The 27,570-nt window shown below is 47.1% G+C and overlaps 1 protein-coding gene across 2 annotated transcripts; it reads right to left on the bottom strand.

The window, feature by feature from the left end:
- Positions 1-12,601: 12,601 nt before the first annotated feature.
- CFAP107 (cilia and flagella associated protein 107) lies at positions 12,602-27,053 on the bottom strand. Of its 2 annotated transcripts, XM_027060371.2 has the most exons (5): positions 26,699-27,053; positions 19,182-19,295; positions 15,704-15,881; positions 14,328-14,530; positions 12,602-13,281 (listed from the first exon to the last, which is right to left on the bottom strand). In XM_027060371.2, the coding sequence occupies exons 1-4, from the start codon at positions 26,810-26,812 to the stop codon at positions 14,349-14,351; spliced, it is 588 nt and encodes a 195-aa protein (XP_026916172.2). In that variant the 5' UTR covers positions 26,813-27,053; the 3' UTR covers positions 12,602-13,281; positions 14,328-14,348. The 2 variants fall into 2 exon arrangements, with proteins under 2 accessions (XP_026916172.2, XP_014942097.2); XM_015086611.3 differs by lacking the exon at positions 12,602-13,281 and having other exon boundaries at positions 14,155-14,530; positions 26,699-27,051.
- Positions 27,054-27,570: the final 517 nt, after the last annotated feature.

The raw sequence follows: 27,570 nt of genomic DNA, 5'->3' as shown, positions 1-27,570 counted from the left end.
ACCTCAAGCAGGATCCACACCCAGCTCGGGGCCCAACTCGGGGGCTCTGTCCCATGATGGTGAGATCATGACTGGAGCCCAAATCAGGAATCGGAAGCTCAACTCACTGAGCCACCCAGGCACCTCACGTGGGATGTTTTTAAGCGTTTAGTTAAAAAAGAAAGAACTGGTAAAATCACAAAGCCATAAAATATAGGAGCGGTAATCGAAGGGCACAAACTAAATATTTAAAATGTTAAGAAATAAAAATTTAAAAATATATTTAAAAAATCTGCCTGGCCAAGACATTTAAAAATGACATGAACCAAAGCTCAAAATCAAAATGTTTGGGATTTAGGCAAAACTGTACTTAGGGTCACCTGTAGCTCAGTCGATTGAGCGTCCCACTTCAGCTCAGGTCATGATCTCACAGGCCATGAGTTCGAGCCCCACGTCGGGCTCTGTGCTGACAGCTCAGAGCCTGGAGCCTGCTTCAGATTCTGTGTCTCCCTCTCTCTCTGGGCCCTCCCCCCCACTTGCTCTCTCTCGCTCTCTCTCAAAATAAATAAACATTCAAAAAAAACAACCAAAGCCTTAAACCTGCTCACCTCAAAAAGAAAGGAAAAGGAAAAGTGTGCCATCCTGAGCTGCATGGGATGGGAATGTCCTTAACCAGGACAGCAACTTACCGTCTCTGAGGCAGTTGGCCAGGTGCTCAGATCTCGGACCTGGTGGAGAAGCCAAGTCTGTGGTTCCAAGGATGGAGGGCTCTGTATTTCTTCTCTGGTGCCTGAGGCTTTTACGTACCTTTCTAATCCCATATCCCCCGCCCCTTTCAACCACTAACTTCTAATTGGAGAACAACACTTGATTAGATTCTTCAATCTCCTTCCGGCTATTCCTGATTGGGTCTTTGCCTTTTTCTAGATTGATTGAATCATATGCCTATTCAGGAAGGGGAAAGAGTTAGAGAGGGGGGGAAAGTCAAGAACTCATTAATCAGTTCACTCCACAAAAATGGATTGGGTTTTACTAATAGGGTGTGGTCTAGCCCTGAGTATGAGACAAGGAAGTTTAATCTATTCCTGACATTAGAGAGTATCAGTTATTGGGCGATCTTTGACCCCATCAAAATTATCAAGATGTTCCAGAGTTAAAACAGCTTCATGCAGACAGTGGTATCATCCCCAAAGAAAACAAAATAAGGGTCTCTGAATCAAGTTGTCACTTAGGTTTTACGTCAAGTAATATAGCAAATCAGAAGCCCATTCAGGGAGCAAGGTGGGGCAGCTGGGTTTCGGTTGGTTCTCCAGACCGTAAGACTTCTCTGAAGGAGATCAGGTCAAAGTCATAAGGAGAAAGTGGGGCTAGGGGCTGGGCAGGGCAGAGGTGGGTGATCCTAATGGGACCCTGTGAATGACCCAAGACTGTAAAATACGGGTTATTTTCCTTGGGGAGCAGGGAGATTGAAAGACTTTTCTCTCAATAGAGACATTAACAAGGGAGTGGCTGGGGTAGAGACAACACCATTCTTGAGGGCAGGGAGGGAGATTCTGTCTTCAGACCCTCCAGGGAGGGAAAGGGTGTTTCTCCCAGAAAGATGGGATTAGCTTGGGGACCTGAACTGAGAAGCCTAAATCTAAAAATGTCAGCTGAGGGAGAGGCAGGCAACCCTAGCAAGTCAGACACTTCCAAGTCTGAAAGCTCCAGGAAGGGTGGACACCGTGGACCTTCGGGATCTTGGAGCCAGGAAGACAAATAAACGTGGGCCGATCACGCATGTGACCTCGTCAGCATCATGGCAGCTGTTTCCAGGAGACATTTTATTTTAGCCTCAGAGTTGTTCCCACAGAGGACACTTCCCAGACAGCAGATTGGCCCCAGCCATTTCTGGGGTCTGGGGAACCTAACCTTTCCAACCCCACTGGCCCCTTTCGAAGCATAATTTGACAATGAACATTTCCTCCAATTTAGGTAACAATTGAGGCAAATGTAACTTCAAAGATCCCTTTCTATCCTTAAGATATCTTGGACACAGAGAGCCTGACCAAGGACATGACATTAGGCAAAGAAATAAAACTCTCTGTTTGTAACAAGTGCAGTACACTGAACACCACCCCCTTTCCCCCACAAAATCCAGAAGCTATGTTCAGTGTTTGCAGATCTGCCAAATGTAGGGATGAATCCCCGCCCGGGCTGGATCACAAGTGGATTCTTTTGAAGTCTCAGGATATGAAGAATGGGAGACTATCCCTCTGTTTCCAGATAATTCCCCAAGCCTTTCTCTCCTCCATTCAGTGTGAGGTCCAAACAATTCTTCTATTACCACTGGGTGCCAGGGCTAAGATTCTTTGAAGGATGTTCTCCATCTTGGTATCTTTCTGGAAGATTCTTTTTGCCACATATCTGCCCTCGGTATAAATGGCCTTTGCATAACATTGGGTTTCGTTGGATTGTACTCAACAGACATTTTAACTCCTGGCAATCACCTTTATTGATAACCTGCATTAGGGTGAGATTTGTGACAAGGATAATCATAAATGCCTGTTATTGAACACACACTGGGCAAGCCATGGTGCCAGCACTTTTCCTCCACTGCCTCAAATAACCTTCACAGAGAATCTGAAGATCACTGCTAGCTCCCCCATTTTTAAGCCTGCTAGCTTTGACACAGTGAAGAGTTGGAGGCTCAGAAGAACCTCCCTAGTTGTCAGACAACTTAAATGTTAGAAAATACTTACTGATAGACTTCTTGTGAGTATCAGCGAAAATTGTAGAAGTCCAAGGGAGGGATATTTCTACGGGATCCAAGCTTCTATGAGACCCAAGGAGGTAGGAGGGGTCAAAGTCTTCAAATGTCCTCGAAAATATAAATGTTCAACACTCTTCTCCTCTCAGGCAACAGGACACTCTTTTCTGTCCACCACCACACAGGGCCTGTTTGCTAAGGGGACACACTGGGGCATCCGAAGAGGAGGGAGCCCATCTGCACAGAGATGCCATCATCCCTGCCCAATTCAGGGGTCCAGCAGGACTCCTGGAGTCTGGTGAGAAGCCTGGATTTGTGGGACATTTCATTGTGTCCTGCTCTCCTGTCCTCATGACCCCTAGTTTACTGCCCGCATGAGAGCAGCCTTCTGAGCCCATCAGGTGATGTCCTGACCCCCCTTCTCCAGTTACAGAATCCCAACTGAGATTCCAAAAATCTGCTCCTGGGTCCTTGCTCAGGGGGTTAGAATATTTCTTCTAGTTCCCTCTCCCAGCCTGAGCTGACGTGGCAGCCTTCTCTTCCTCCATTCCAGGAGCTCCAGCTCACCTCTCCTAGAATGTGGAGCATGGAGACCTTTCCCATGGTATCAGCAGAAATCAAGAAATTCTTCTCACATTCTACTAGGCTATTTTGAAGGATATGACTAACCACAAGGCACAGAGTACCCCAACTGCTCTTCTGAATCCAAAGAGGCACCCAGAAATGCTGGAAAGTGACCCCTTTTGGGTTTCAGAGGAGGACCCTGATTCTTCTGGTCTTCCTAGAGGTTCAAGGATGATGAAAGGCTTTGGGGACCGTTATGAAGTGGCTCTTCCCTCTGTGTCTCTCTTGGCCCAGACCTTGAGCTGGCAAAATCCTACTGGGATCCAGGAAATTGTTCTCTCCCAAGTTAGATGTCTTCTTACCTTGAAGTGTCTTGTCTTCTGTGCCTTTTTAAAAGCTCAAGTCTCTTTTGACCCTAATTACCCCCTCCAGTTCCATGAATATCTTGCCGTAAATAAGGGGCTGTTCTCTTTCTTCCTCATCAATAAAGGTTTCATGACAAATCACCCTGGGTCCAGACAATTAAGGCCAAGGGACTAGCTTGTAGAAGCATGGGGTGGGAAGCATGTCGGCTAGCTCCCTCAAGGGGGGGAGGCGCCAGAGGAACCCAGGGAAGGAAGAGGAAAAGAGCAGGGTATGGCCAGCTGAGCAGGAGAACATGTCCTCTGGTTCTTGCAGAGCTGTGTTCCTTCAAGGCTGAGCCCACCAGGGTCTCAGCCTGGATTTGGGGGCTGAGAGTTTCCAAAGCCTTGGCTTTGTCTGCACCAGCTACAGTGATTTTCCAGAGGCTGCCTCCACTCCAAGGGCACAGAATCAGGCCAGTGGAGAGTCCAGAGGGAGAGACTGGTGATCATCCATCCTGGGTGCAAAGCTGAGGGGCCGGTTGTGAGGGGACCTGGCCTGGACTTCAGGCTCAAGAGAGGGTACCCTTTGGAAAATTTGCTGTTCATGTCTCCTCGCTCCTTATGGTCTGTTTAGACTTAGAGACTTTGGCTTTCCAGGAGAAAAGGAGAAAGAATGGTGCCCGGCACCATGTCCGTGTCAACCAAGTGGACTCAAATGTCCTACTGCAAGCCATTGGAAGGTCAAGGTAGATGCAAGTAAAACCAAGGTCTCCCAGGCTGCCTAGGAAGAGAGAACAAAGGTGGAGTACGGGGAACCTCAGGACAGGAGCCCATATGGGTGGAGGACTCTGTGGACACATTCACTGCAAAGTCTTGGCACACTGGACACACCCAAGGCCACCCCCCCTCTCCACTCTCCCTGATTCATTAAAAGTGTTTACTTATTCGGGGAGCCTGGGTGGCTCAGTCAGTTGAGCGTTGGACTTTGACTCAGGTCATGATCTTACTGTTCGTTAGTTCAAGCCCCACATCAGGCTCTGTGCTGACAGCTCAGAGCCTGAAGCCTGCTTTGGATTCTGTGTCTCCTCTCTCTGCCCCTCCTCCACTGGTGCTCTGTCTCTCTCTCTCTCTCTCAAAGATAAATAAACATAAAAAAAATTTTTTTAATTAAAAAAATAAAATTCATAGTGCTGATGGACACACAACTCTATGAATAGACTAAAATCACACAATTGTAGCCTACACATAGCTGGATTGTGTGGTATATGGATTATACCCCAGTAAAGCTGTTATTTTTTTAATGTCACACTTCACACTCATTTTTTTTTAATTTTGGAAAACACAACTGCTTTTGATTAAAAAAAAAGATGGTGTTTCTATTTCGTAGCCAATAGGTTGAGAACTGTTATATATATAATTTCATTAATAAACATGTTTTTAACATTTTTCCATTTGAATTGATATAGAAAATATTAATAGACATAACCCACCTGAACAAAAGCTCTTGGGGATCTTTGACACATTTTAAGGATAAAAAGGAGTCTTTGAGACCAAACTTTGAGACCTGCTGATCTAGGAAGAAAGTTGACCAAAAAGGAAAGCAGTGGTTTCTCCCTAGTGTTGAGAACTTACATGGTGGTTCTTTTCTCCTTATATTGTTAGTTAATGCCCTGCGAGCCACCCACATACACCTGGCATGATCTGACTGGTAGGGGTCAGCGCCCCCCGCCTCGCCCCCCCCCCCCCCCCCCCCGGGACAGACCACACTCTAGCGGCAACTCCTGGCTTGGTTGTATTAGTTTAGACAGAGAAGTCAATCCTAAATGCAAACATTTCTTTTGTCTCTTCCGTTGCTTTCATTTCTCTTTCCAGTCCAGTTTTTGGCATGACTTCTCAGAATAATTTTAATATGAATCATGAAGTCAGCAACACGCAGTGCCCTACAAACCAACGGAGTATGGAGAAATGCGGGGTGCGGTCTGGGGTGCAGGGGTACCTCTCCGCGGTGGGACCCGAGGCGCTCGGTTCCATGCCCTGGCTCCTAGCCGGACCCACCAGCCCGGTGGTGCCTGGACCCGTCATTCGTGCAGCGGTTTCCTTATTATGGTTTATGCTTGAAGATGCACTGGGCCAACACCAAAGAATCAAGCCAGCTAGAGTCATATCAAGCTGTCCCCTGAACTTCCAAGTGAAGTTCATCTGCATAACTGGGGCTTCCCCCACCAGCGCCCCTGGTTTGCACTGGGTGCAACTCCCGGCCTGACCTCAGAACCCTTTCCCGACTTGGATCACAGGACACGGTTCTTCAGACCTTGGAAGAGTGGACACGTGGGCGGGCTGGGAGACTGCAAGGTTATCCTCAGGGCCTCCTAGTCCCCAGGACGCCGTCTGCCGGTTCCTGCTGCAGTTGCAGAGCGCCCCCTGGGGCTACCACGACGCCACATCTCTTTCCAGGGTCCTTCTGCAGGGTGTCTGTCAGTGGCAGAGCCGTTCCCCAGGGAAGGCAGTGACTCAGAGCCCAGGTTCCCAGGAGGTTCCTTGATAACTGCTTCAGACACAGCCCAGTGGCCACGCCCACACAGACGTAGTCGCTGGTCCCATTCGAGGTCCCCAAGGCGAGCTTTAGGCCCATTCGGATGTCCGCTGCTCTCCCGTCCCAGCCCCAGCTCCAATTCCCAGCGAGCAGGCGCCACACCCGCGGGGACTATTAGTCAGACTTTCCTCTCTCCCACTAACGCTCTTGGTCTTCTAAGCCTTTGCTCTTCCAAAGCCTTTTCCAAATCTACAGGGTCCTGTCCCGCCTCATCTGCCTCGTCCCGCACCTCTCTGTCTGGACCATCTTGTGTCTCTGACCACCAGGGGGCACTGTGGGCCCGGAGTTGGCGGCAGTGGAGGATTCCCCTGGAAAGCATTGGTCTCTGCTTCAACTAGAGGGGAGCGTAGGGAGAGGAGGCTAGGAAGGCAGAGGCCGGCTAGGGTCTCACTGGAAGTTTGTAAGTAGGTCTGTGACCTGACCTGATGAATGTTTGCCACTCCTCCTCGCTCCCCTCCCCACACTACGGCTGGATTATGTCCCACGGGGGAGTTAAACAGGGAAGCAGAGACACCAGCCAGGAGACTTGCTGCTCCCCATGGGGGATCCTGGCTTGCCCTTGAGTGGCCCTGGGGATAGCTTTGTGGACATCCTGGAGGTGGAATCACTGGGACTTGCTTAGAGCAAATGGCAGGTGTGAGGGGTCAAGAGACCCTCTAAAGCTCCGTCCTGACTTTCTGAGATTAAGAGGAATGGAAGGGAGCAGGTGTATCAAAAAAAAAAAAAAAAAAAAAAAAAAAGGTGGGGAGGGGGTAAGAAGTTAAGAAGTTGGCTGCACTGTATTAGATTGCAGACAATTCTATCACTGAGTGAAAAATTAAGTACAGAATAGCAAATGCAATAGAATTCTATTCAAATAAAATGATATATATACTCATTCAATCGCTATTTGCAAATGTCTCCGGTTGATTTTGTATTTTTTACCTGATGCGGCAGGGTTGGAGGGGCACCAGCACCATCCAAAGCCGAGGCCCCCAGCCAAGGTCGGTTTCAGGTCTGGAGGAGTGACTATAACCACAGTTCCACTGCCATCTCTCCAGAGACCTCAGAGACATCCCATTTCTCAGATGGCCGGAATTGGGGCCTCAAAGTGAGCCCTACATAAACTTGCAAGTCAACAAGGATATGCCTTCAAATTCATGCCCGAATTCTCTGAACCCAACATGGGAGCACCCAAATACATAAGACAGTTAATAACAAACATAAAAGAACTAATCAATAATAATACAACTATAGTAGGGGACTTTAATGCCCCTCTTACATCTGTGGACACGCTTCTAAGCAGAAAACCAACAAGGAAACAATGGGTTTGAATGCCACAGAGGACCAGATGGATGTAACAGATATATTCAGAAAATTTCATCCTCAGACAGCAGAATGCACATTCTTCTTGAGTGCACATGGAACATTCTCCAGAACAGATCACATATTAGACCACAGAACAGGCCTCAGCAAATTAAAAGGGTCGAAGTCATACCAAGCATCTTTTCTAGCCACAACACTATGAAACAAGAAAACGAGCACAAGAAAAAAATTGGAAACAGCACAAATACATGGAGGTGAAAGAACATCTTACTAAAGAATGAATGGGTCAGCCAGAGAATCAAAGAAGAAATTTAAAAGTCTATGGAAACAAATGAAAATGAAAACATGGCAGCCCAAAACCTTTGGGATGCAGCAGAAGGCAGTTCTAAGAGGGAAGTTTATAGCAATACAGGCCTAGCTCAAGGAGCAAGAAAGATCTCAAACAACCTAAGCTTGCATCTAAAGGAGCTAAAAAAAGAACAACAAATGAACCCTGGATCCAGAATAATAACCCTGGATCCAGAAAGGGAATAATAAAGATTAGAGTAGAAGTAAATGATATAGGAACTAAAAAAACAATAGAGCAGATCGATGAAACCAGGAACTGGTTCTCTGAAACAAATCAATGAAGAGGGCCTCCTGGTTGGCTCAGGTCATGATCTCACGGCTCGTGGGTTCAAGCCCTGCATCAGGCTTGCTGCTGTCAGCTCAGAGCCCACTTTGGATCCTCTGACCCCCCTCTCTCTCTGCCCTTCCCCTGCTCGTGCTTGGTCTCTCTCTCTCTCTCTCTCTCTCTCTCTCAAGTGTCCAACTTCGGCTCAGGTCATGATCTCATGGTTTGTGGGTTCGAGCCCCACGTCAGGCTCTGTGCTGACAGCTCAGAGCCTGGAGCCTGCTTCGGAATCTGTATCTCCCTCTCTGTTCCTCCCCCACTCACACTCTGTCTCTCTCTCTCCAAAAATAAATAAAGATTAAAAAAAAAGTAAGAAGCTTCTGCACAGCAAAGGAAACAATCAAAACTAAAGGACAACCTACTGAATGGGAGAAGATATTTTCAAATGACATGTCTGATAAAGAGTTGAATCTAAACTATATGAAGAACTTATACAAGTCAACGCCAAAACAAACAAACAAACAATCCAATAAAAAGTGGGCAGAGGACACGAACAGACATTTCTCCAAAGAATACATCCAGATAGCCAACAGACACGTAGAAATATCCTCATTATCACTCATCGTCAGGGAAGTGCAAGTCAAAAGTATAATGAAATATCACCTCACACGTGTGAAAATGGTTAAAAAAAAAAAAAACCTCTAGAAACTAGTGCTGGCGAGGATGTGGAGAAAGAGGAAATTTCTTGCACTGTTGATGGGAACGCAAACTGGTATAGCCATTCTGGAAAACAGTATAGAGATTCCTCAAAAAGTTAAACATGGAACTACCCTACAACCCAGCAACTGTACTGCTGGGTATTTACCCAAAGAATACAAGACCACTAATTCAGAGGGGTGCACGAACCCCTATGTTTACAGCAGCATTATTTACAGTAGCCAAGATATGGAAGCAGCCCAAGTGTCCATCGACTGGTGAATGGTTAAAGGAGATGTGGTGTGTATGCAATGGAATATCATTCAGCTGTTAAAAAGAACGAAAACTTGCCATTCTCAACATGGTTGGAGCTAGAGGGTATAATGCTAAGTGAAATAAGTCAGAGAAAGACAAATACCATATGATTTCACTCGTAGGCGGAATTTAAGAGACAAAACAAATGAGCGAAGGGGAAAAAGAGAAGCCAAGAAACAGACTCGTATCTATGGAGAACTGGATGGTTATCAAAAGGGAGGTGGAAGGGGGATGGGTGAATAGCACTTGTGATGAGCCCCAGGTGATGAAAATAAAAACTTAGGGGCACCTGGGCGGCTCAGTCGGTTAAGCATCTGACTTGAGTTCAGGTCATGATCTCACGGTTTGCGAGTGTGAGCCCGCGTCGGGCTCTGTGCTGACGGCTCAGAGCCTGGAGCCTGCTTCGGATTCTGTGTCTCCCTCTGTCTCTCTGCCCCTCCCCGCTCATGCTCTGTCTCTCTCTGTCTCTCAAAAAATTTAAAAATTAAAAAAAAAACAAATAAACTTAAAATAAAAACTTAAAAAAATTCATTACTGAATTCTCTAAGCATCAGTACACCCAGGTTCACCACCAGCTGCCAGATGTTTTCCAAGAAACAGAAAATCTGGTTTTGAATTATGTTCACGTCTGCAGAATTAGTGTCAATCCCAGAGAAACCCTGAACCCAGAACCATAGCCACCTGTAAACTGGTGTCAAATTGGCCAGTAGGGGGCAGGCTGGTCCCAGCCAGTGGGACAGCACCAGGGGAGGCTCCTGGGTTTTGCTCCTGAAGTGCTAGGTTGCAGAGTAAAAACATCAAAGCATCACGTCTTGATGGAGGGAACGGCTGGCTAGACTTGTTCTCTGTGGCCTTGGCTGTTTTCTTGACTGTTGTCTTTATTGAACAAGAGTTGCCACCATTTATGGAGGATATATTACGTACTAAGGTCTGGCCTAGTATTTCTATCTGCGTTAGAGACAGTTATTTGCACCCATTGGTGGAGGAAGAGAGATTCAGAGAGGGGCAGTAACTACTTCAAGGTCACACAGCCTATCCCTGGTGAAACTGGAATTCTAAGGCATGGCTGCCAGTGCTCTTGAACCCTTCACGATGCTGTCCCAGCACCCAGGAATGCACTGCTCATTTTATACTTTGTAATACATTCTGGACACCCGGCCTCCTAGTGCAGCTGGAGGAAGCCTCACAGAGAATCAGGTCCAGGTGTTTGCTACACTGTTTTCACTGCAGAATCTGTCATTCCAAAGACATCCCGCAACTGAAGTAAGAGGGCAGCCTGCTAGAGCGGTCCCCAAAGTGTGTTCCCCAGACCAGCAGCATCCGCATCACCCGAGAACTTGTTAGAAATGGGACTTCTCAAGCCCACCCGAGACCTACTGAGCCACAAACTCAGAGGACAAGAACCCCACCCCTGCCCAGCGATGCTGATGCTGCTTAAATTGGAGAAGCGAGCTGAGACGGGGATGTGGGAAAAAGAGCCTCCCTGCCTCAGTTTCTCTCTCCTTTCCACTCCTTTGGAAAAGATTGGGCCATCCTCCACCCTGGTCTAACGGGGGCCACGGCTACTGGTTGTGCAGCCCAATTTATTAATCTGGTTACAAATGCTGTAGTCTGGTTTTTGAACACGTAATCTGGTTCTAGTACTTCCGGTGACTAGTGTTTACAGCCACTTTTTAATCTGTGAGTGTGGAAGGCGAGGGAGCACTGACTGGTACGGGCAGCCACAGGCCTTGGGTCTGTTCAGTCCCAGCCTCCACCTCCCCAATTGCCTGGAAAGGACTAGATATGTCTTGGGGCTTAAGTGATGGAATACACACGGGGTGCAGAGGGCACCTGCCTTGCATCCAGGCTCCAGGTGAATAATGCACTCCCAGCCCCCAACCACAGTCCACACCTTCACCCCCTGAACCTCTAAATAGGTTAGTTTATATTCAAAAAGGACTTTGCAGATGTGGCTAAGGATTTGAGATGGAGGGGGGGATTATCTTGGATTATCCAGGGCCCAATGTAATGACAAAGGTCCTCCTGAGAGGGAGGCAGAGAGAGATGTCTCATTGCTGCTCTGGAAACAGAGAGAAGGGCCATGCATCGAGGCATGTAGGTGTCCCTTCGAAGCAGGAAAAGACAAGGAACCCAGTCACCCCTAGAGCTTCCAGACCAACTCATAGTGGACTTCTCACCTCCGGAACCGCAAGAGATAAGCTTTAAGCCGCTAAGTTTGTGGTGTTTGTTACAGCAGCAGTAGGAAACCCATACACCAGCTTTCTGGGCTCTTAACAGACCTGCCAAGCTCCTTCCCAACACGGAGCCACACACACAGGCTATTCCTGCAGCCTGAGCCGCCCCTCCCCCTTCCCCACCTGCCCCTGCACAAGGCCAGTCCCCTCAATGTCCCGGCCTCAGCCTAAATGTCCCTTCTTCGGGGTAGGCTTCCCTGATATCCTGTCCCCATGCCCCCATTATTGCTCTTAGGGCTTCCCTTCACTTCAGCACCCCGGCCCCCACTGATCTCCCTGATGACCCCTTGGTCCCCAAGGTCCCGAGTTCCATACACCCGTCTCCAACTTCTCTCTATCCTGTCCTGTATTGGTTGAAGAGCCCTCTCCTCTGCCTGATGGAAGGTTCTGTGTTGGCACCAGCTCCCCAGATCTCAAAGGATGTTTACGGGATGAATGAGTGGCTCCTGGAGGGGTGAGGAAGTCCAGCTGGGCACCAGCCCACAGCTGTCACTCGGAAGCTCTTTTCCTAGCACAACATCCTTTATTCCTCTTCCTCTTCTGGTCCATCCCTCATTCAACAAACATGACTCAGCACCTCGCAGGTAATGACAGGCTCTGACTTCAGGAAGCTTCGAGTCTCGTAGGGAAGACAAGGTCATTGAACAGACGCTTGGAGAAATGAGTGATGGCTCTGAAGTGTGCTGAGGTCAATCTAGAGAAGCCCGGAGCCAGCAGGTGTCCCTGGCAGGGACAGCCCGAACCCAGTCTTCCTCCACTTTGAGTCACATTACCTGTGGCACAGAATTAAAGTCAACCACGCACACGTGCCCCTGAGCCACATGCACGGCGGATCGACGTGTCCAGCGGGTCCCAAGGGTTTCTGCTGGCATTTCTTTGAAAAGACAGTTTTGCACCAGACCTAAGCATGCTTGCTCTGTGACCAGCCTGCCTAGGACTCATTCCCTGTGCAACTGCAGACCAGGCAGTTAATCTCTATGGTCTGTTCCCTCATCTGTAAACAGAAATGACATTTATAATCCCTATTGGGGCATGTATTATAAATGGTGGTGGTGACAAGGCAATGAGATAATCTAAATTAGGCCCAGATCCCGGGCCTTCAACCCAGAATAAATATTAACTTGGGTTTTTCCCCGCCCACCCACCCCCCCCCCCCCGCCCCAGCTTTTTTTTTTTTTTCTTGATTATTTGCTAGAATGTGGTAGCAGATGCCAAAAATGTAAGGAAAAGCATCACGGAAAATACTGCTACGCATTCCTTTTTCTCCAAAGCAGAGAAAACAACTATTTGTCGTAGCAGATGTGAGATGGGCTGACAGAGACTCAGAATTGCATCGATGCACCGCCATGGACAGATGGCCGGGTTCTAAAGTATGGAGGAGCAGAAAAGTGACTTCCTCTCTGATGCTGGCAGAAGGATTCTAGTGGGCTCACTTTTCCCCGAGTCAGAAGTGAGAGGGCCTGGGTGGCTCTGTCAGTTAAGCTCCTGACTCTTGATTTCATCTCAGGTCATAATTTCACAGGTTTGAGCCCCGTGTCAGGCTCCTAACGTGGGATTCTCTCTCTCTCTCTCTGCCCCTCCTCCCCTCCCTCTCTTGCTCTCAAAAATAAACAAATAACTTTTAAAAAAAGAGGTGGGAGAAGCCAAGATCTTGGAAGAGTAAGGGGTCTTTGGACATCAGGATGGGCTGGGGTCTGGATGGAGGTCCACCCTGGGGACAGGGGTTGGGGGGAGCAGCTATATGGAGGCTCAAAGCGTGGAACTGGACTGGGTCATGGTGAGTGGGGTACGGCATGGGTCCAGAGAGGAGCCCCCAAAGAGACAACAGTCCATTCATCCATCCAGCCAAGGATTATTCAGCACCAACTCTCCACAGAGCACTGCACCTACAGCAATGAATGCAGATCATCAGGGTGGAGGCATCAGGCAGGGAAGGCCATGCAGAGAAAGCAGGCTATAACCATCCAACTGTGTCAGTGAGAGAAGACAGAGGAGGCCGGCCGCTCTCAACCAGAGGCTGGACTCCACGCCAGGTGGCAGAACATGCCTCTAGGGACTCCATCCTGGGCGAGGACAGCACCAAGTGCCTGAGCCAGGACAGTGCCCTGTCCTTCTGTCAGGGGGTCCATCCTTGTTCCAAGACAGTCACTGAACAAGCCCCCATTCCCTGGAGCACCTGGGTGGCTCAGCCAGTTAAGCATCTGACTTCAGCTCAGGTCACGATCTCTCGGTTCATGGGTTTGAGCCCAGCATTGGGCTCTGTGCTGACCTCTCTCTCCGCCTCTCCCCTGCTTGTGCTCTGTCTGTCTCTGTCTCTCAAAAATAAATAAATGTTAAAAAAAAATTCTTTACATAAATAAATAAAAAATCCCCCATCCTCAAACTCAACTCTGGAAAAGATTTGAGAGCTCGGAGGTGGAGGGGAGATGCTGTGTGTCTCCCTTCTTCTGAGCCCCTGGGGAGACAATGAGGTGCTGGGCACCGCCCTTCCCCCCTCCCCCCCACCACGGATGGCCAGCTCCTGCAGGGTGCCTGCCCTCCCCATCACCACATTCGACCCTTCCCCGGAGTTCTGCAGCGGGTCTCGTGGTCAGACCCCCTTCTCCATGGGCCAGACACTCCTGGGGGGCCTCTATGCGGTGAGAACCTGCAGGAATCACGTCACCTCTCTGGGCCTCAGTTCCCCCTCACGTGAAAGGCCGGGGAGGAACTTAAGAGTCCTGACATTCTGCAGAGTTGTGCATATAGCTGCCACTCCATTGCCTGGAAGAGCTTTAATTATGGGATGGAAAAGAAAGGAGCCTGAGGGTTTGGAGGACACAGACCATGAACTAGGGGCCTCAGCCGGGCCGGATTTAGCACTCTGGGTGTGTCTGCAGCCACCTGCGGCCTGGCGGGTCCAACAGCACATTGGGGCTCCGGTCGGACCCACCTGCACAGCCCGTGGCCGTTCTCAGAAGCGCGGGACAGGGTGCAGGCGAGGGGGAGGGACAGGGATGGCGTGCTCCCGCCGGGACATGGCACACAGCGGTGGTCTCGGGTAGGATGAGGTGTAAATGCTCTCCCTCGGGGCAGCCCCGGGCATGAGCCACCTCTGCTTCAGCTGCTCATAGAGTCCATAGTTGGTAGGGGAAGCTGCAAGAGAAGCCGGGGTCTGCGTGAACGGGACCGGGCGTAGACTGGCCGGGGGACAGCGCGGCGGGGGCCCTGGGGGTTTCCCGGAGCGAGGCTGGTCGGGCTCCGGAGGGAAGAAGGGCTTTCGGGGGGCCGGCTCCCTGTGTCCTCAGGAGGGACCAGGCGCCGGTCTGTGGGCCTCGGAGAAGTCAGCGCCGTGACTGGTTAAGGATGGAGGGGAGCGTCCTGCCCCAGCGGCGAAGCGAGCAGTGCAGGTGTGTGAAGGCTGATGTCGAGGACAAACCCCAGGGTAACGGGGCGTGGCGCGCAGGTCACCATCGGACCCGCGCTCCTTTGCGTGGAAGGGTGGGAGTACAAAACATAGGGTGCAGAGAAAGAGGGCAGCTTGAAATGTAAATCAGATCAAGGCCCTCTCTTACAAAAATCACTCCAAAGTCCTAGTTCTGCAGGAAGGACACGGCCCCCCTCCTCACTGTGGCCTCCGAGCCCTGATGTGGTCTTCCCGTACTCCTGCCTTTTCACTTGCCATTCCCTCTCCTGGAATGCTCTCCCCACCCCCACTCCTGTATGGCTCCCTCCTTCTCGACTCAGCTATCTCTCCCAGAAAGACCACCCGGCATCATTCCACCCGAAGGAAATTCACAAACACCCGCCTCATTTTCTGTTGCTTACCTATAAGTTTTCTTCATGACGCACATCCCTGTCCAAAATTACCGTATTCACTAGATCTTAAGGTATCTTATGCATGCATGGCGTCTGATCTGAGACCCACTGGAATGACAACTCCCCAAGGGCAGGAATTTCTCCCCTGTGTGTCACTCCTGTGTCCTCAGGTGCTCCCGCAGGGCAGGGCCCCTGGGAAGTAACAGTCCCCATTTAGCACAGCTGCCTGATCTGAATGTGCAGCGGTGTTTTTCCTGCCACCTGTGTTCAGGTGACCATGTTTCCATGGTGCACGCAGGTGAGGGCTCCAGTGCACGGCCAGCGTCACCTCTGTGTCAGGGGGCGGGGGCAGGCAGCAGCCCTGGGGGGAAACGGGATTCTCCCGCTCTCGGGTCATTCCGATGCCCTCGCTGCGCGTCTTTCAGCCTGTGCCCGGCACACCTCAGCCCTACACGGCTGTGGACCCCTCGCAGCCCACTACAGGGGGGAAATCCTGAATTATACAAATACCAAGAAGGGGGACGTCTGCTTTCTCCGGGAGCCACAGCAACTTGTGTCCACTCCAGGTGCGACGCGGGGGCAGGCTGGGGTTGTAATTATGCCGGTTGTAATGGTCGTCATATGTGCTAATCAGATGGCGGTGTGAGGGCTCCTGGTGGTGCGTCAGCAGGTGTTTGTACGGGAGCCCCTGGAAGGACAGACACAGCGGGTGTGTTACTGGTCAGAGCACGGCATCCACTGGGCGGTGGACGGAGGCAGAAACTGTTGCCACCGAGGCTCGTGGTGCTGATGGCGAGGAGGCTTCCACGGGCCGGCGGCGAGGGTCTGCCGCCTGGGCCCTCAGGGCCACCAAACGGGAGACGCGGTTGTCTGGCCCACCCGACACAGCTCACCTTCACACACACATTCCATCTTGGCTGCAGTCCGTTCTCCGTATGAGGGCCCCCAACCCATGCCAAGTCAATTCATCCCTAGAATGGGCAGTGGGGACACATTAAAATGAAAGTCAGGACATCCAGCTGAATGGGAAGAGTCAGAACCATCTCAGTGCTGCCCTGTGATCTGAAATTATACCCTTTGATTTGTCTCGAGTCTCATCCATCCAAGTGCCTATTTCCATGGCGAGAGAAAGACGTTGAATACCGAGCCTGACATATGCACCTTGTATTTCAATCAGTTACTATGGGAAGAATCAGAGCATGCCCCATAAATTGCCTTCTCCTGCAAAGGATTTATGGCTCCCTCAGCTGGAAACTTGGGGAGCGATTTCTTTGGTGGGGGTTATTTACAAGGAGAAGAAAGCCATGTTCTCCTTATTCTGGGACGTTTGCCTGCATCAGTGCTTTTCCTAAGAAAATCCTCTTGGCCCTGCAAGGGAATCTTGGAGGACTGGGCTGATTTACAGGGGAAGATAATGTGGATTTCCATGCCTGTTCTCTTGTCTGGACCAAACAGGGAGGTCTGTGTCTGCTATGGTCTGGAAACGCTGACTGCACATAATATTTCAAGTAGTGGTTCCATAAATAAGTCAGATCACAATGCCGAAGGGAGACAAGGGGGGAGGCACAGACATTAAGCAGGGGTTCCCAAGATCCGTATCACTGGGTGCCCAGAGAACATTTCCAGCGCCACGGAGGGCACATGGGCGGCGTGGGGGGGGGGTTCCCATGAACCAAGGGAAGTGCTGGGGAGGCATCACGGCAGGCAAAGGAGAACAGCCACAAGTTTCTCTTGGTTTGGGGTGTGGCCCTGCTGTCTGGATTATGTACCTAGGATTTTTGTTTTGATCAGGTATGGTCAGGTGGCAGAGAGGGAGACAGCTGCCTTTGAAAGAAACAGTTTTGAAAGACATGCCACACCACATGGGGCCACATTAGGGAAACACCCAGAAGGAGAGAAAGAGAGAGAGCATGACCCAGGTTGTCCATGTGGTTTCCAAGGGAAGGAACAGGTGAGGCAGGATAGTCAAGTTTGAGTTGAGGATTACAGAGTTTGAATGATTTCAGCAGGCTCTGAGCTATAGGGGTGCCCACTCTTGTTGGTGCCTGGCCCCGGAGTGATTTGGGGCAAAAGGATATTGACTTGGCATAGAAGCGTTAGATAAAAGAGGTGGTTGGGATATAGGCTCTAGGTTGGTTGCTTTGTATCCTAAAAGCTTGTTTTATAGGCAAGTTGTGTACTATCTCTAGGAATTAGCAAGCCCTGGGAAGGCAGTCTCTCCAGGATCAGCAAGGCCCCTAAGATGTCAAGCCATCTAAAATACAAAACATAGGGGGCGCCTGGGTGGCTCAGTTGGCTAAGCGTCTGACTCTTGGTTTTGGCTCAGGTCATGATCTCACGGTTCATGAGTTAAAGCCCCGCATCGGGCTCTGCGCTGACAGTGGGCAGCCTGCTTGGGATTCTCTCTCTCCCTCTCTGCCCCTCCCCCACTCACTCTCTCTTCTCTTTCTCAAAAATAAATAAACTTTAAGAAATTAATAAAATAAAATAAAATACAGAACATAGAAAATTTGGTTAGTACACCTGCCTAGGGGCAAAGCACAGGAAGGGGGTTTTCCCTGGGGAATGCTAACCCCATCTATCCAAAGTGAATTTGAAGGGAGATCAGCATTTGCCTAAGAAGGGGGAGGTGTGAGGTGGGGGATGGGAGAGGTGCAGAATGAAATCCACAGAACAGCTGACGGACTGAAACGGCTGTTCAGAAGCAACGCTGTGTCCAGGGTCCCTGGCACACAGATATTTGAACAGAGTCCTTAGAAGCGAATATCTGATTGCTTGGTTCTATTTTGTGTATATGTTGGCAGGGGGCTTCTTAATTTTAGACTGTGTGTGTGTGTGTGTGTGTGTGTGTGTGTGTGTTTATCTCATCAGGGTTTGTTATGAGTCCAAAGAGAGGACACCTAATGTGTATTGAGAACTAGCCTAAGTACTTCTTATGTATTGATAACTGGGGACCAGGATCCCCAGATCATGGGTTTTTATTTTGACTTCCTTACATTAACAGGCATTTGGCACGCTAGTGGCAAAGGCTAGCAGCTCCAGACCATCAGCAGGGTCTGTGGATGCCGGCGTGCTCCAGGAAAGTCAGTGCAATCCAAAGATGCCAGGATTGTCCAGAGATGCCAACACAGCCCAGCGGTGCCAGCACAGAGCTGAAAATTTGCTGCCATTTATACTAAGATGGACCCCCAAAATGCAGAAGACAGAGTCAACTCCAGCAGATAGCGTAAAGGAATATGAAGATACTTCTTGCTTGATTTACAGACCGGCCACCTGCTTTGTCCCTTACCAACCAGCCAAACGGTTTTGGACAAACCATTGACCACACCTGGGACACCTTTTTATCTGAAAAGGAGGGTGCTGGGCTGAACTATCTCTCAGATCCCTTCCAGCTCCAAAATGCTTCCATCTGACAATGTCCACCCCTCACTGTGGGCCCCCACCCTGAGTTTAGGCAGGTAAGGGTTAGATGGGTCATGGTGGGGGACGTGTCCTGAGGATGCAGTGCCCTGCTTCCTGCTCCGGAGGCCTGTGACACAATGATGCACATAGGCCCTCAATGAGTGGGAGAGGACAGAATGGCCCTTGATTTTATACAAAAGACCAGGAAGTTGGGGCATAGATGATGCAAAACACTGCCGTTCAAGCATCACCGCTACTTGTTTTTGGAGGACCTCCCCTATTTCCTCACTATGTTCACCTAATTCAGTATTTACCCTTTGCCTACCTCCTGTTGGGAAAGTGTGGGGGAACGGGGAAAATGATCCAAGAAAGTGCTGGGGTACAGGGCAGAGGGAATGCTACTGGCTTGACATTTGGTGGGTTGTAAATAAAGGTGAATGCCATCAGTGGCCCCCAGGTGGGGGAGGATGCCCACGAGACTGCTCCTATGTCCCCAGAGGGAACCGAGCCTAGAAGGAGGTGGTGTCTCCTGAGCTCTGGAGGGGATCCCAGGCCTGAGTGTGGGTCCCCCACCTCCCCCACTTACCTCCACTCTCCTCTTGCCATACCACCTGGAGATCTGGTCGGGTCTGTGGCCCGGGAAGGGGACATACTCTTTTCTGTAAATGGACTGAGGTGTTTCCTCCATGGCTTTGGTGAACTGAAAAAGACCAAATACTCAGGATAACTTCTGTGATGCACCTTCTCATGCTTCTGTAGCGTCCCCTCCCCTCCTGGGCTATGGGAGGCTGGGCAGAGGAAGGATAGACATGACCCCAGGGCAACAGCCTACACAAGCCGGGCTTCATTTTGCCCCCTCCCTCCCAGAGCTTGGAAAGGAACATGCTCAGGCCATTGGCACCCCACTGCCCAGACCCACACCTCAGGAAAGCTGTCCCTTGGGTCACCCGACCACTTGTCATGGTCTGCACCTGTTCCCTTTGTCCTCTCTCTCCCCACTCTCCACTCCTGCTAGCCTCCTTCTTTTCTTCTTCTTTGTTTTCCTCGCTCTTCCCAGTTCCACTCTTTTTCCCCCATTATCTTATGTCTCCTGGTTCAGTTCTTAAACATTGATTGTGGTAAAATATACGTAACAAAATTTACCATTTCAACCATTTTTATGCACACGGTTCAGGAGCATTAAGTACATTGATATGGTTGTACAGCCATTAACACCATCAGTCTCCAGAACATCATCTTCTCACACTAAAACCCTGAACCCATTAGATGGCTCCCTCCCCAGTCCCTGGCATCCCCATTCTACTTTCTGTCTCTATGAATTTGACTCCTCTGGGGAGCGCACACAAGTGGAATCCTACAGTATTTGTCCTTTGGGGCCTGGCCTATGTCACTTAGCATAGTGTCTTCGAGGTAGGATCGTCTTCCTTTTCAAGGCTGACTACTGTTTCGTTGTATGTATATGCTACCTTTTGCTTACCCATCCTACCGTTGGGCTGCCTTGAATAATGCTGCTACACACATAATGTATGAACCTCTCTCTTCCAGATCCTGGTTTTAGTTCTGATGGTTATAAACCCAGAACTGGAGTTGCTAGATGATATGGTTGTTCTATGTGTACTGTTTTTAGCAACTGCCATAGCTTCTGTCTCCCACAGCAGCTATACCGTTTTACATTCCCACTAGCAATGTACAAGGGTTCTGATTTCACTTACATCCACACCAACACTTATTATTTTCTTTTTCTTTCTTTTTTTTCAATATTAGCCATCTTAATGGGTGTGAAGTGGTATCTCGCGGTTTTGACTTGCTTTTCCCTAATGACCAGTGATGTTGAGCATCTTTTCATGTGCTTTTTGGCCATTTGCATAACTTGGAGGAATATCTTTTCCAGTTTTTTCCCCATTTTTAATTGTTCGTTTGCTTTTTTGTTGTTGAACTTTAGGAGTTCTTTATATATTTTGGATATTAATCCTTTATCATATGTAATATTTGCAAACATATTCTCCCATTCCATGGGTCACCTTTTCACTCTGTTGATAGTGTTCTTTGATGCCTAAAAGACTTCAATTTTGATGAAATCCAATTTATCTATTTTTTTCTTTTGTTACCTATGATTTTGGTGTCCTATCCAAGAAATCATTGCTAAATCCAATGTCATGAAGTTTTCCTATGTTTTCTTCTAAGAGTTTTACCATTTTAAGTCTTACATCTAACTTTTTGATCCGTTTTGAATTAATTTCTGTATGTGGTGTAAGATAAAGGTCCAACTTCATTCTCTTGTGTGTGGATATGCAGTTTTCTCAACACCATTTGTTGAAAACACTGTTTTTTCTCCATTGAATGATCCCTGTTGAAATCATTTGACCAGATATGTGAGGACTTACTTCTGAGCTCTTTATTTTATTCCATTGGTTTATATTACTGCCTTTATGCCAATATATCAATATTTGGTTACTGTAGTTTGTAATAATTTTTGAAATCAGAGAATGTGAATCCTCCAACTTTGTACTTCTTTTCAAGATTGTTTTGACTATTCTCGAGAATGGTCTCTTGAGATTCCAAGTGAATTTTAGGGTGGGTTTTTTAATTTCTGCAAAAAAGAGCGTAAGGATTGCATTGCATGTGTAGCCATTTTGGGGTGGTATTGACATCTTAATGATATTAAATCTTTCCATCCATGGACATAGGAGGTATTTCCATCTATTGGCATAAACTTTCATTTCTTTCAGTCATATTTTGTAATTTTCATTGTATAGGTCTTTTGCTTCTTTGGTTAAGTTTATTCCTAACTATTTTATTCTTTTTGATGCTATTATAAATAGAATTTTTTAAATCCCCCTTTTAGATAGTTCATTTTTAGTGTATAGAAATGCAACTGAGTTTTGCAACTTGATTTTTGTATCCTGCTACTTTGATGAATTCATTTATTAGTTTTGACAGGTTTTTCTGGGGTTTTTTGTTGTTTGTTTTGTCTCTGTATGTGTGGTCTCTAAGGTTGGTACATATAAGATCCCTCATCTGCAAACAGAGATAATTTTATTTCTTCCTTTCCAATTTCTTGTTATTTCTTTTTCTTGCCTAATTGCTCTGGCTAGAACTTTTAATACTATGTTGAATAGAACTGGCAAAGCAGGCATCCTTGTCTTATTCCTGATCTTAGAGGAAATTATTTTTGGGTTATTTACCACTGAGTACGATGATAGCTGTGGGCTTTTCATTTATGGCCTGTGTTATGTTATAGTAGTAAAATACTGAGTAGAATTCACAAGAAAAGCCATCTAGTCATGGACTTTCATTTGGGAGATTTTTTAAAATGTTTATTTGTTTATTTTTTGAGAGAGAAGGAGAGACAGAATCCCAAGCAAGCTCCTCACTGACAGCACAGAGCCCGGTGTGGGGCTCAATTCCACAAACCATGAGATCATGACCTGAGCCAAAATCAAGAGTCGGACACCTAACCAACTGAGCCACCTAGGTGCCCCAGGAGATGTTTTTATTACTGAATCAATTTGCTCACTAGTTCTAGAACTATTCAAATTTTCTATTTCTTTGTGACCCTTTCTTCAATATGTACTCTCCTTATTTGGTTCTTGTAACAGTTTTTGACTTAAAGTCTACTTTTTATGATGTTGGTATAGCCATGCCACTCTCTTTTGATTGTTATTTGTATGGATATCTTTTTTCACTTCCAACCTACGCATGCCCTTAGATCTAAAGACTGTCTCATGTGTGTCGTATACTTGCATCCCAGGTTTGGGTTTTTCCCCCCATTTGCCAATCTATGTCTTTTGGTTGAAAGTTTAATCTATTTACATTTAAAGTAATGACTGTCAGGGAGGACTTCATTTAACTACTTTGTTATTTATTTTGTTACAGGGTTTTTGGTCCCTCATTTCTTCCATTACTACTTTCATTCATGTAGTTGACTTTTTGTAGTGACACATTTTTATTTTCTTCTCGTTTCCTTTTGTGTATACTCTGGAGATATTTTCTTTGTACTTATCATATAGATTGCATATAACATCCTAAACTTATAATAATCATTTTAATAATCTATTTTAAATTGGTACCAACTTGACTCAGCTCAGACACAAAAACTGTGCTCCTGTACAGCCCTGCCATCTCCCATTTCATGTTACTGATGTCATAAATGGCATCTTGATATATTTTGTACACATTAACATGGATTTATAATTATTTTTATGCATTTGGTCTTTAAATCCCATAAAAAATAGTGGAGTTACAAACCAAAATCCCAATAATAGTGGTTTTTATACTTGTTCATGTGTTTAACCTACACCAGAGGTCTTTATTTCATATGACTTTGAGTTACTGTCTAGCATTGCTCTGTTTCTTACAGGGCAGGCTTAGTGGTCATGAACTCCTTCTGCTTTGGTTTATCTGGGGCTGTTTTAGTTTCTCTTTCATTTCTGAAGGACAGTTTTGGTAGCTATAGTATTCTCAGTTGATAAGTTTTGTGGATTTTTTTTTTTTTTAGCACTTTAAATATATCACCCCACCCCTTTCTGGACTACATGGTTTCTGCTGAGAAATCTACAGATAATCTCATAAAGGCATCTTTGTACAGTGATGAGTCATTCTGATTTTGCTGCTTTCAAAATTCTCTCTTTGTCTTTGACTTTCAACAGTTTGAGTATAATATGTCTTTGTGTGGGTCTCTTTGGATATATCTTTTTGGAATTCACTGAGCTTCCTGGATTTGTAGACCCATATCTTTTCTTCAAATTTAGGATTTTTTTCAGCCATTGTTTCTTCATATACTCTCTCTACTCCCTTCTCTTTTTTCTCCCATAATGTGTATACTGGTCTGCATAATGGTGTCTCATAAGTCCTTAGACTCTGTTCACATTTCTTTCTTTCTTTCTTTCTTTTTTTTTTTTTGGTCTTCTCAGACTCAAGAATTTCAAATGATCTCTCTTCAAGTTCTCCAAACACCTCTAGTGAGTTTTTTCAATGTAGTTATTGAATTTTTCAGCTGCATAATTTCTATTTGATTTCTTTTTATAATTTCTATTTTTTTTAAATTTTTTTTCAACGTTTATTTATTTTTTTGGGGACAGAGAGAGACAGAGCATGAACGGGGGAGGGGCAGAGAGAGAGGGAGACACAGAATCAGAAACAGGCTCCAGGCTCTGAGCCATCAGCCCAGAGCCTGACGCGGGGCTCGAACTCCCGGACCGCGAGATCGTGACCTGGCTGAAGTCGGACGCTTAACCGACTGCGCCACCCAGGCACCCCTATAATTTCTATTTTTTATTGATATTCTTATTTTGTTCATATATCATTTTCCTGATTTCCTTTAGTTCCTTTGTTCATGTCTTCTTTAAGCTCTTTAAGCATATTTAAGACTTTTTAAGTTTTTGTTTAGTCCTTCTGATGTCTGTCTTTCCCCAGGGTAGTTTTCCCCACTTGGTTTTCTTCCCTTCAGTGGGCCATGTTTGACTATTCCTTTGTATGTCCTGTAATTTTTTGTCGAACATGGACATTTGTAAAAACAGCCCCCTCTCATAGTCTTTGCAAACTGGCTCCATTTAAGGGAAGATCTCCACTAATTAACAGGGCATGTTCTGAGGCTTGGAATCAGCCTGATATGAAGGAAGGCTTAAGTTCTCAGGAGTTTTCTGAGCATGCATCTTGCCTGGCCCCGTGTGTGTGTGTGTGTGTGTGTGTGTGTGTGTGTACCTTTGTATTTAGTCTGTATTCACAGCTACTTTAAAATGCCTTAATTTCCCAAAGAGTGTCTCCCCTGCTTCTTCTCAAGGCCCTTTATGTTCCATTGTATTCCTCTACCTGTAATCTCAGGCCTCAGACCTTCACTGGTTTATAGTCCCCTGGCAACTTTTGCTCACTGTAACCAGTCTGCTTTCAACAGCCTTTCTTGGCCTGAAACATGAACTATGACACTTTTCCCCATCTGAGCTCTGAGTCAAGAAAAACAGAGACCAGTTCTTTAGGCAGCCTCCAGACAGATTAAAACGTTGCCCCATTCAATAGCCAAAGTACGGAAAGAGCTCAGATGTCCATCAACTGATGAATGGATAAAGAAGATGTGGTTTATATACACAATGGAATACTACTTGGCAACGAGAAAGAATGAAATCCTCTCATTTGCAACAATGTGGATTGAACTGTAGGGTATTGTGCCAAGTGAAATAAGTCAGTGAGAGAAAGACAGATACCATATATTTCCATTCATATGTGGAACTTGAGAAACTTAACAGAAGACCATGGCAGAAGGGAAGGGGAAAAAATGGTTTCAAACAGACGGGGAGGCAAACCATAAGAGACTCTTAAATACAGAGAACAAACTGAGGGTGGATGGGGGGCGGTGGGGGAGAGGGGAAAATGGGTGATGGGCATTGAGAAGGGCACTTGTTGGGATGAGCACTGGGTGTTGTATGGAAGCGATGAATCACGGGAATCTACCCCTGAAACCAAGAGCACACTGCATACACTGTATGTTAGCTAGCTTGACAATAAACTACATTAAAAAAATAAAAATAGAAAGTTTGATGTCCAAAAAGTAAAAAAATAAAAAATAAAAATTTTAGCCCTCTTTTCCTCTTTGCAGAAAAAAAAAAAAATGTGCCTCTACTCTCTCTGGGCTCAAGGGAGGGGGAATGGCCGCTAAGCCACTGCTCCTCTGAAACTGAACTATGCTGTCTAAGGAGAGAATGGGGGAAAAAAGCAACTAAAAATACCTTAGAATTTCCTACCATTTTGAATGTGACTTTTTCTAAACTGGGCCTTTTTTGTTCACTGTGGACCTTTAACTATTTCCCAGAGCTCTTGTATAGTTGTTTTAGACAGGCCATAGTTGTTTCTTAAGTGTTTCCATGGGAGAATAAGGAGCTGGAGCTTCTCGTCTACCAAGTTTCTGATATCACTCCAACTCTGCTCTCTTTATGCAATCTCTTCTAAGTATAGGACCAACCCATAGTATTCCTGGATACTACCTCACCCACAAGAGCCTGGAGGATTGCTCAGCCAGTTCTTCTTGCCCTTGGAACTTCTCTTACACACACCCTTACTCCCCAAATAAGGCCAAGTGAAATCAGATCTAACAATGGCCATAGACCACATCTAGCCAGAGGGCTGGTGAATTCCAATGTTCTCCCTGAAAACAGCCTTTACCGATTCTCAGAAGTCACCACCAACCTTCTCCACACTTAAACCAAAGCCTCCAATTGTATTTCACTCTCTTTTCTTTGCTCATTTCCCAAGAAGAAATGAGGATGTCTACATGTCTCTGCAGACATTTAAGTGGCTCAGTCTTGATTGCCACTAATGAAAATATTTAATTTCAAGTAGGCCAATTCAGGCAAAGTATTTTTGTTGTGGCCTTAAAATACACGGGAACACCAAGAGCCCATTCATTCTGTTTTGAAAATAAAAACTGAGGGGCGCCTGGGTGGCTCAGTCGGTTGAGCATCCGACTTAGGCTCAGGTCATGATCTCGTGGTTTGTGAGTTGGAGTCCTGCGTCAGGGTCTGTGCTGACAGCTCAGAGCCTGGAGCCTGCTTCAGATTCTGTGTCTCCCTCTCTCTCTGCCCCTCCCCTGCTCATGGTCTGTCTCTCTCTGTCTCAAAAATAAATAAAAACATTAAAAAATTTTTAAAAAAATAAAAGAAAAACTGAAACGCACAGGCCGGGCAAGGTTGTGGAACAGGTGCCACAGAGCAGCAGCCCATCCCTGGACATCAATGTAGAAGAGTGGCAAGCCTTCCCTGGCAAGTACGACACTCTGGGAAGGGCCAGACCAGGGAGAACGGATGTTCTTCAGGTCAAAATGCAGAGGAATTAGAGACAGGGAGCACCAGATGCCTAGAAACACTCCACTGAAAATAATGCTGTAAGGCACAGCTATATTCATACCTGTACTATCGTGTTTTCAAGCTATACCAGGGACCTTGCTGATTACTTGAATGTAACTCCTCTCCGAAGAGCACAGAGACCCTAATGCCCCATTCTTAAGATGTAACTTTCTATGGCCCCTAATTTGGAAATAGTAATGACCTCACTCCTACCTCTGCCTGCCAGTCCATCCCCCAAGCCCTCTGTCCACTCTCTCCCTTTCCTTACCTTCCTCCTCTCTTCCACCCAGTTTCCAGTGAGCACTCGGGTTGAATACTTGGTCTCCACCTTCCAGCCTGGGGTAGAGAATGACTGTGGACTTACTGCAGTCAAAAACTGCATGGTAAGTGCTTGCCCCGAGTCTTTAGACTTGAGACAGTTTCAGGCTTTAGGGGTGAGTAGATGTTATGAAGTTGCTGAGTGTAGGGTGTCTTTCTCTCTTATCGTCCCAGCCACTCTTCTGAGTGGATAGAGATGACACTCTGCCAACTTCACAAAATAGGTGGGCCTGAGAGTCTGCTTTCTGCCTCCAGGGAGAGGTGATGTGATCTTGGATTCCCTACTGTTGACTGTCTCCATGGTGATAGATTGTGTATAAATACTCTCCTGAAGGGAGAAGCTGATTCTTCAGGAGCAAAACTGACCTCATAAAAGCAAATCAAAACAGCAATAACCACCACAAATGCAGGAGCCAGAAGGGCTTGGTGTTCGTGCTGTGACCCTGTGAGAGGCATCATCTTTAAGACACTCTTTACAAGGGTGAGTTGAGATGGTCGCACTCTATCGCTACATAATGAGTACTGATGTGTGAGGCCCACTCTGAGATATCTGTGTGCATTCACCCATTTGATCCTCACGGCAGCCCTTTGAAGCAGGTGCCATCGTTACACCCATTTTACAGATGAGAACAATGAAGCAAAGAGACACCAAGTAGCTGTTGAAAGTCCCACGTGTGGGAGAGCTGGGATTTAAATCCAGTCTGATTCAGGCCTAGACCCTTGGGCTCCACTCAATGCCTGTCTGCCCCTTTGCCCAAGGAGTTTCCACAGAGAATCCTATCTTTGTGCTCAAACTGATGCTGTATGGTTCATTTGGTTAGT

The sequence above is a fragment of the Acinonyx jubatus genome, chromosome C1 (assembly GCF_027475565.1).
Source record: "Acinonyx jubatus isolate Ajub_Pintada_27869175 chromosome C1, VMU_Ajub_asm_v1.0, whole genome shotgun sequence".
Lineage (NCBI taxonomy): Eukaryota > Metazoa > Chordata > Mammalia > Carnivora > Felidae > Acinonyx > Acinonyx jubatus.
This window is presented reverse-complemented; position numbering and strand designations above follow the sequence as displayed.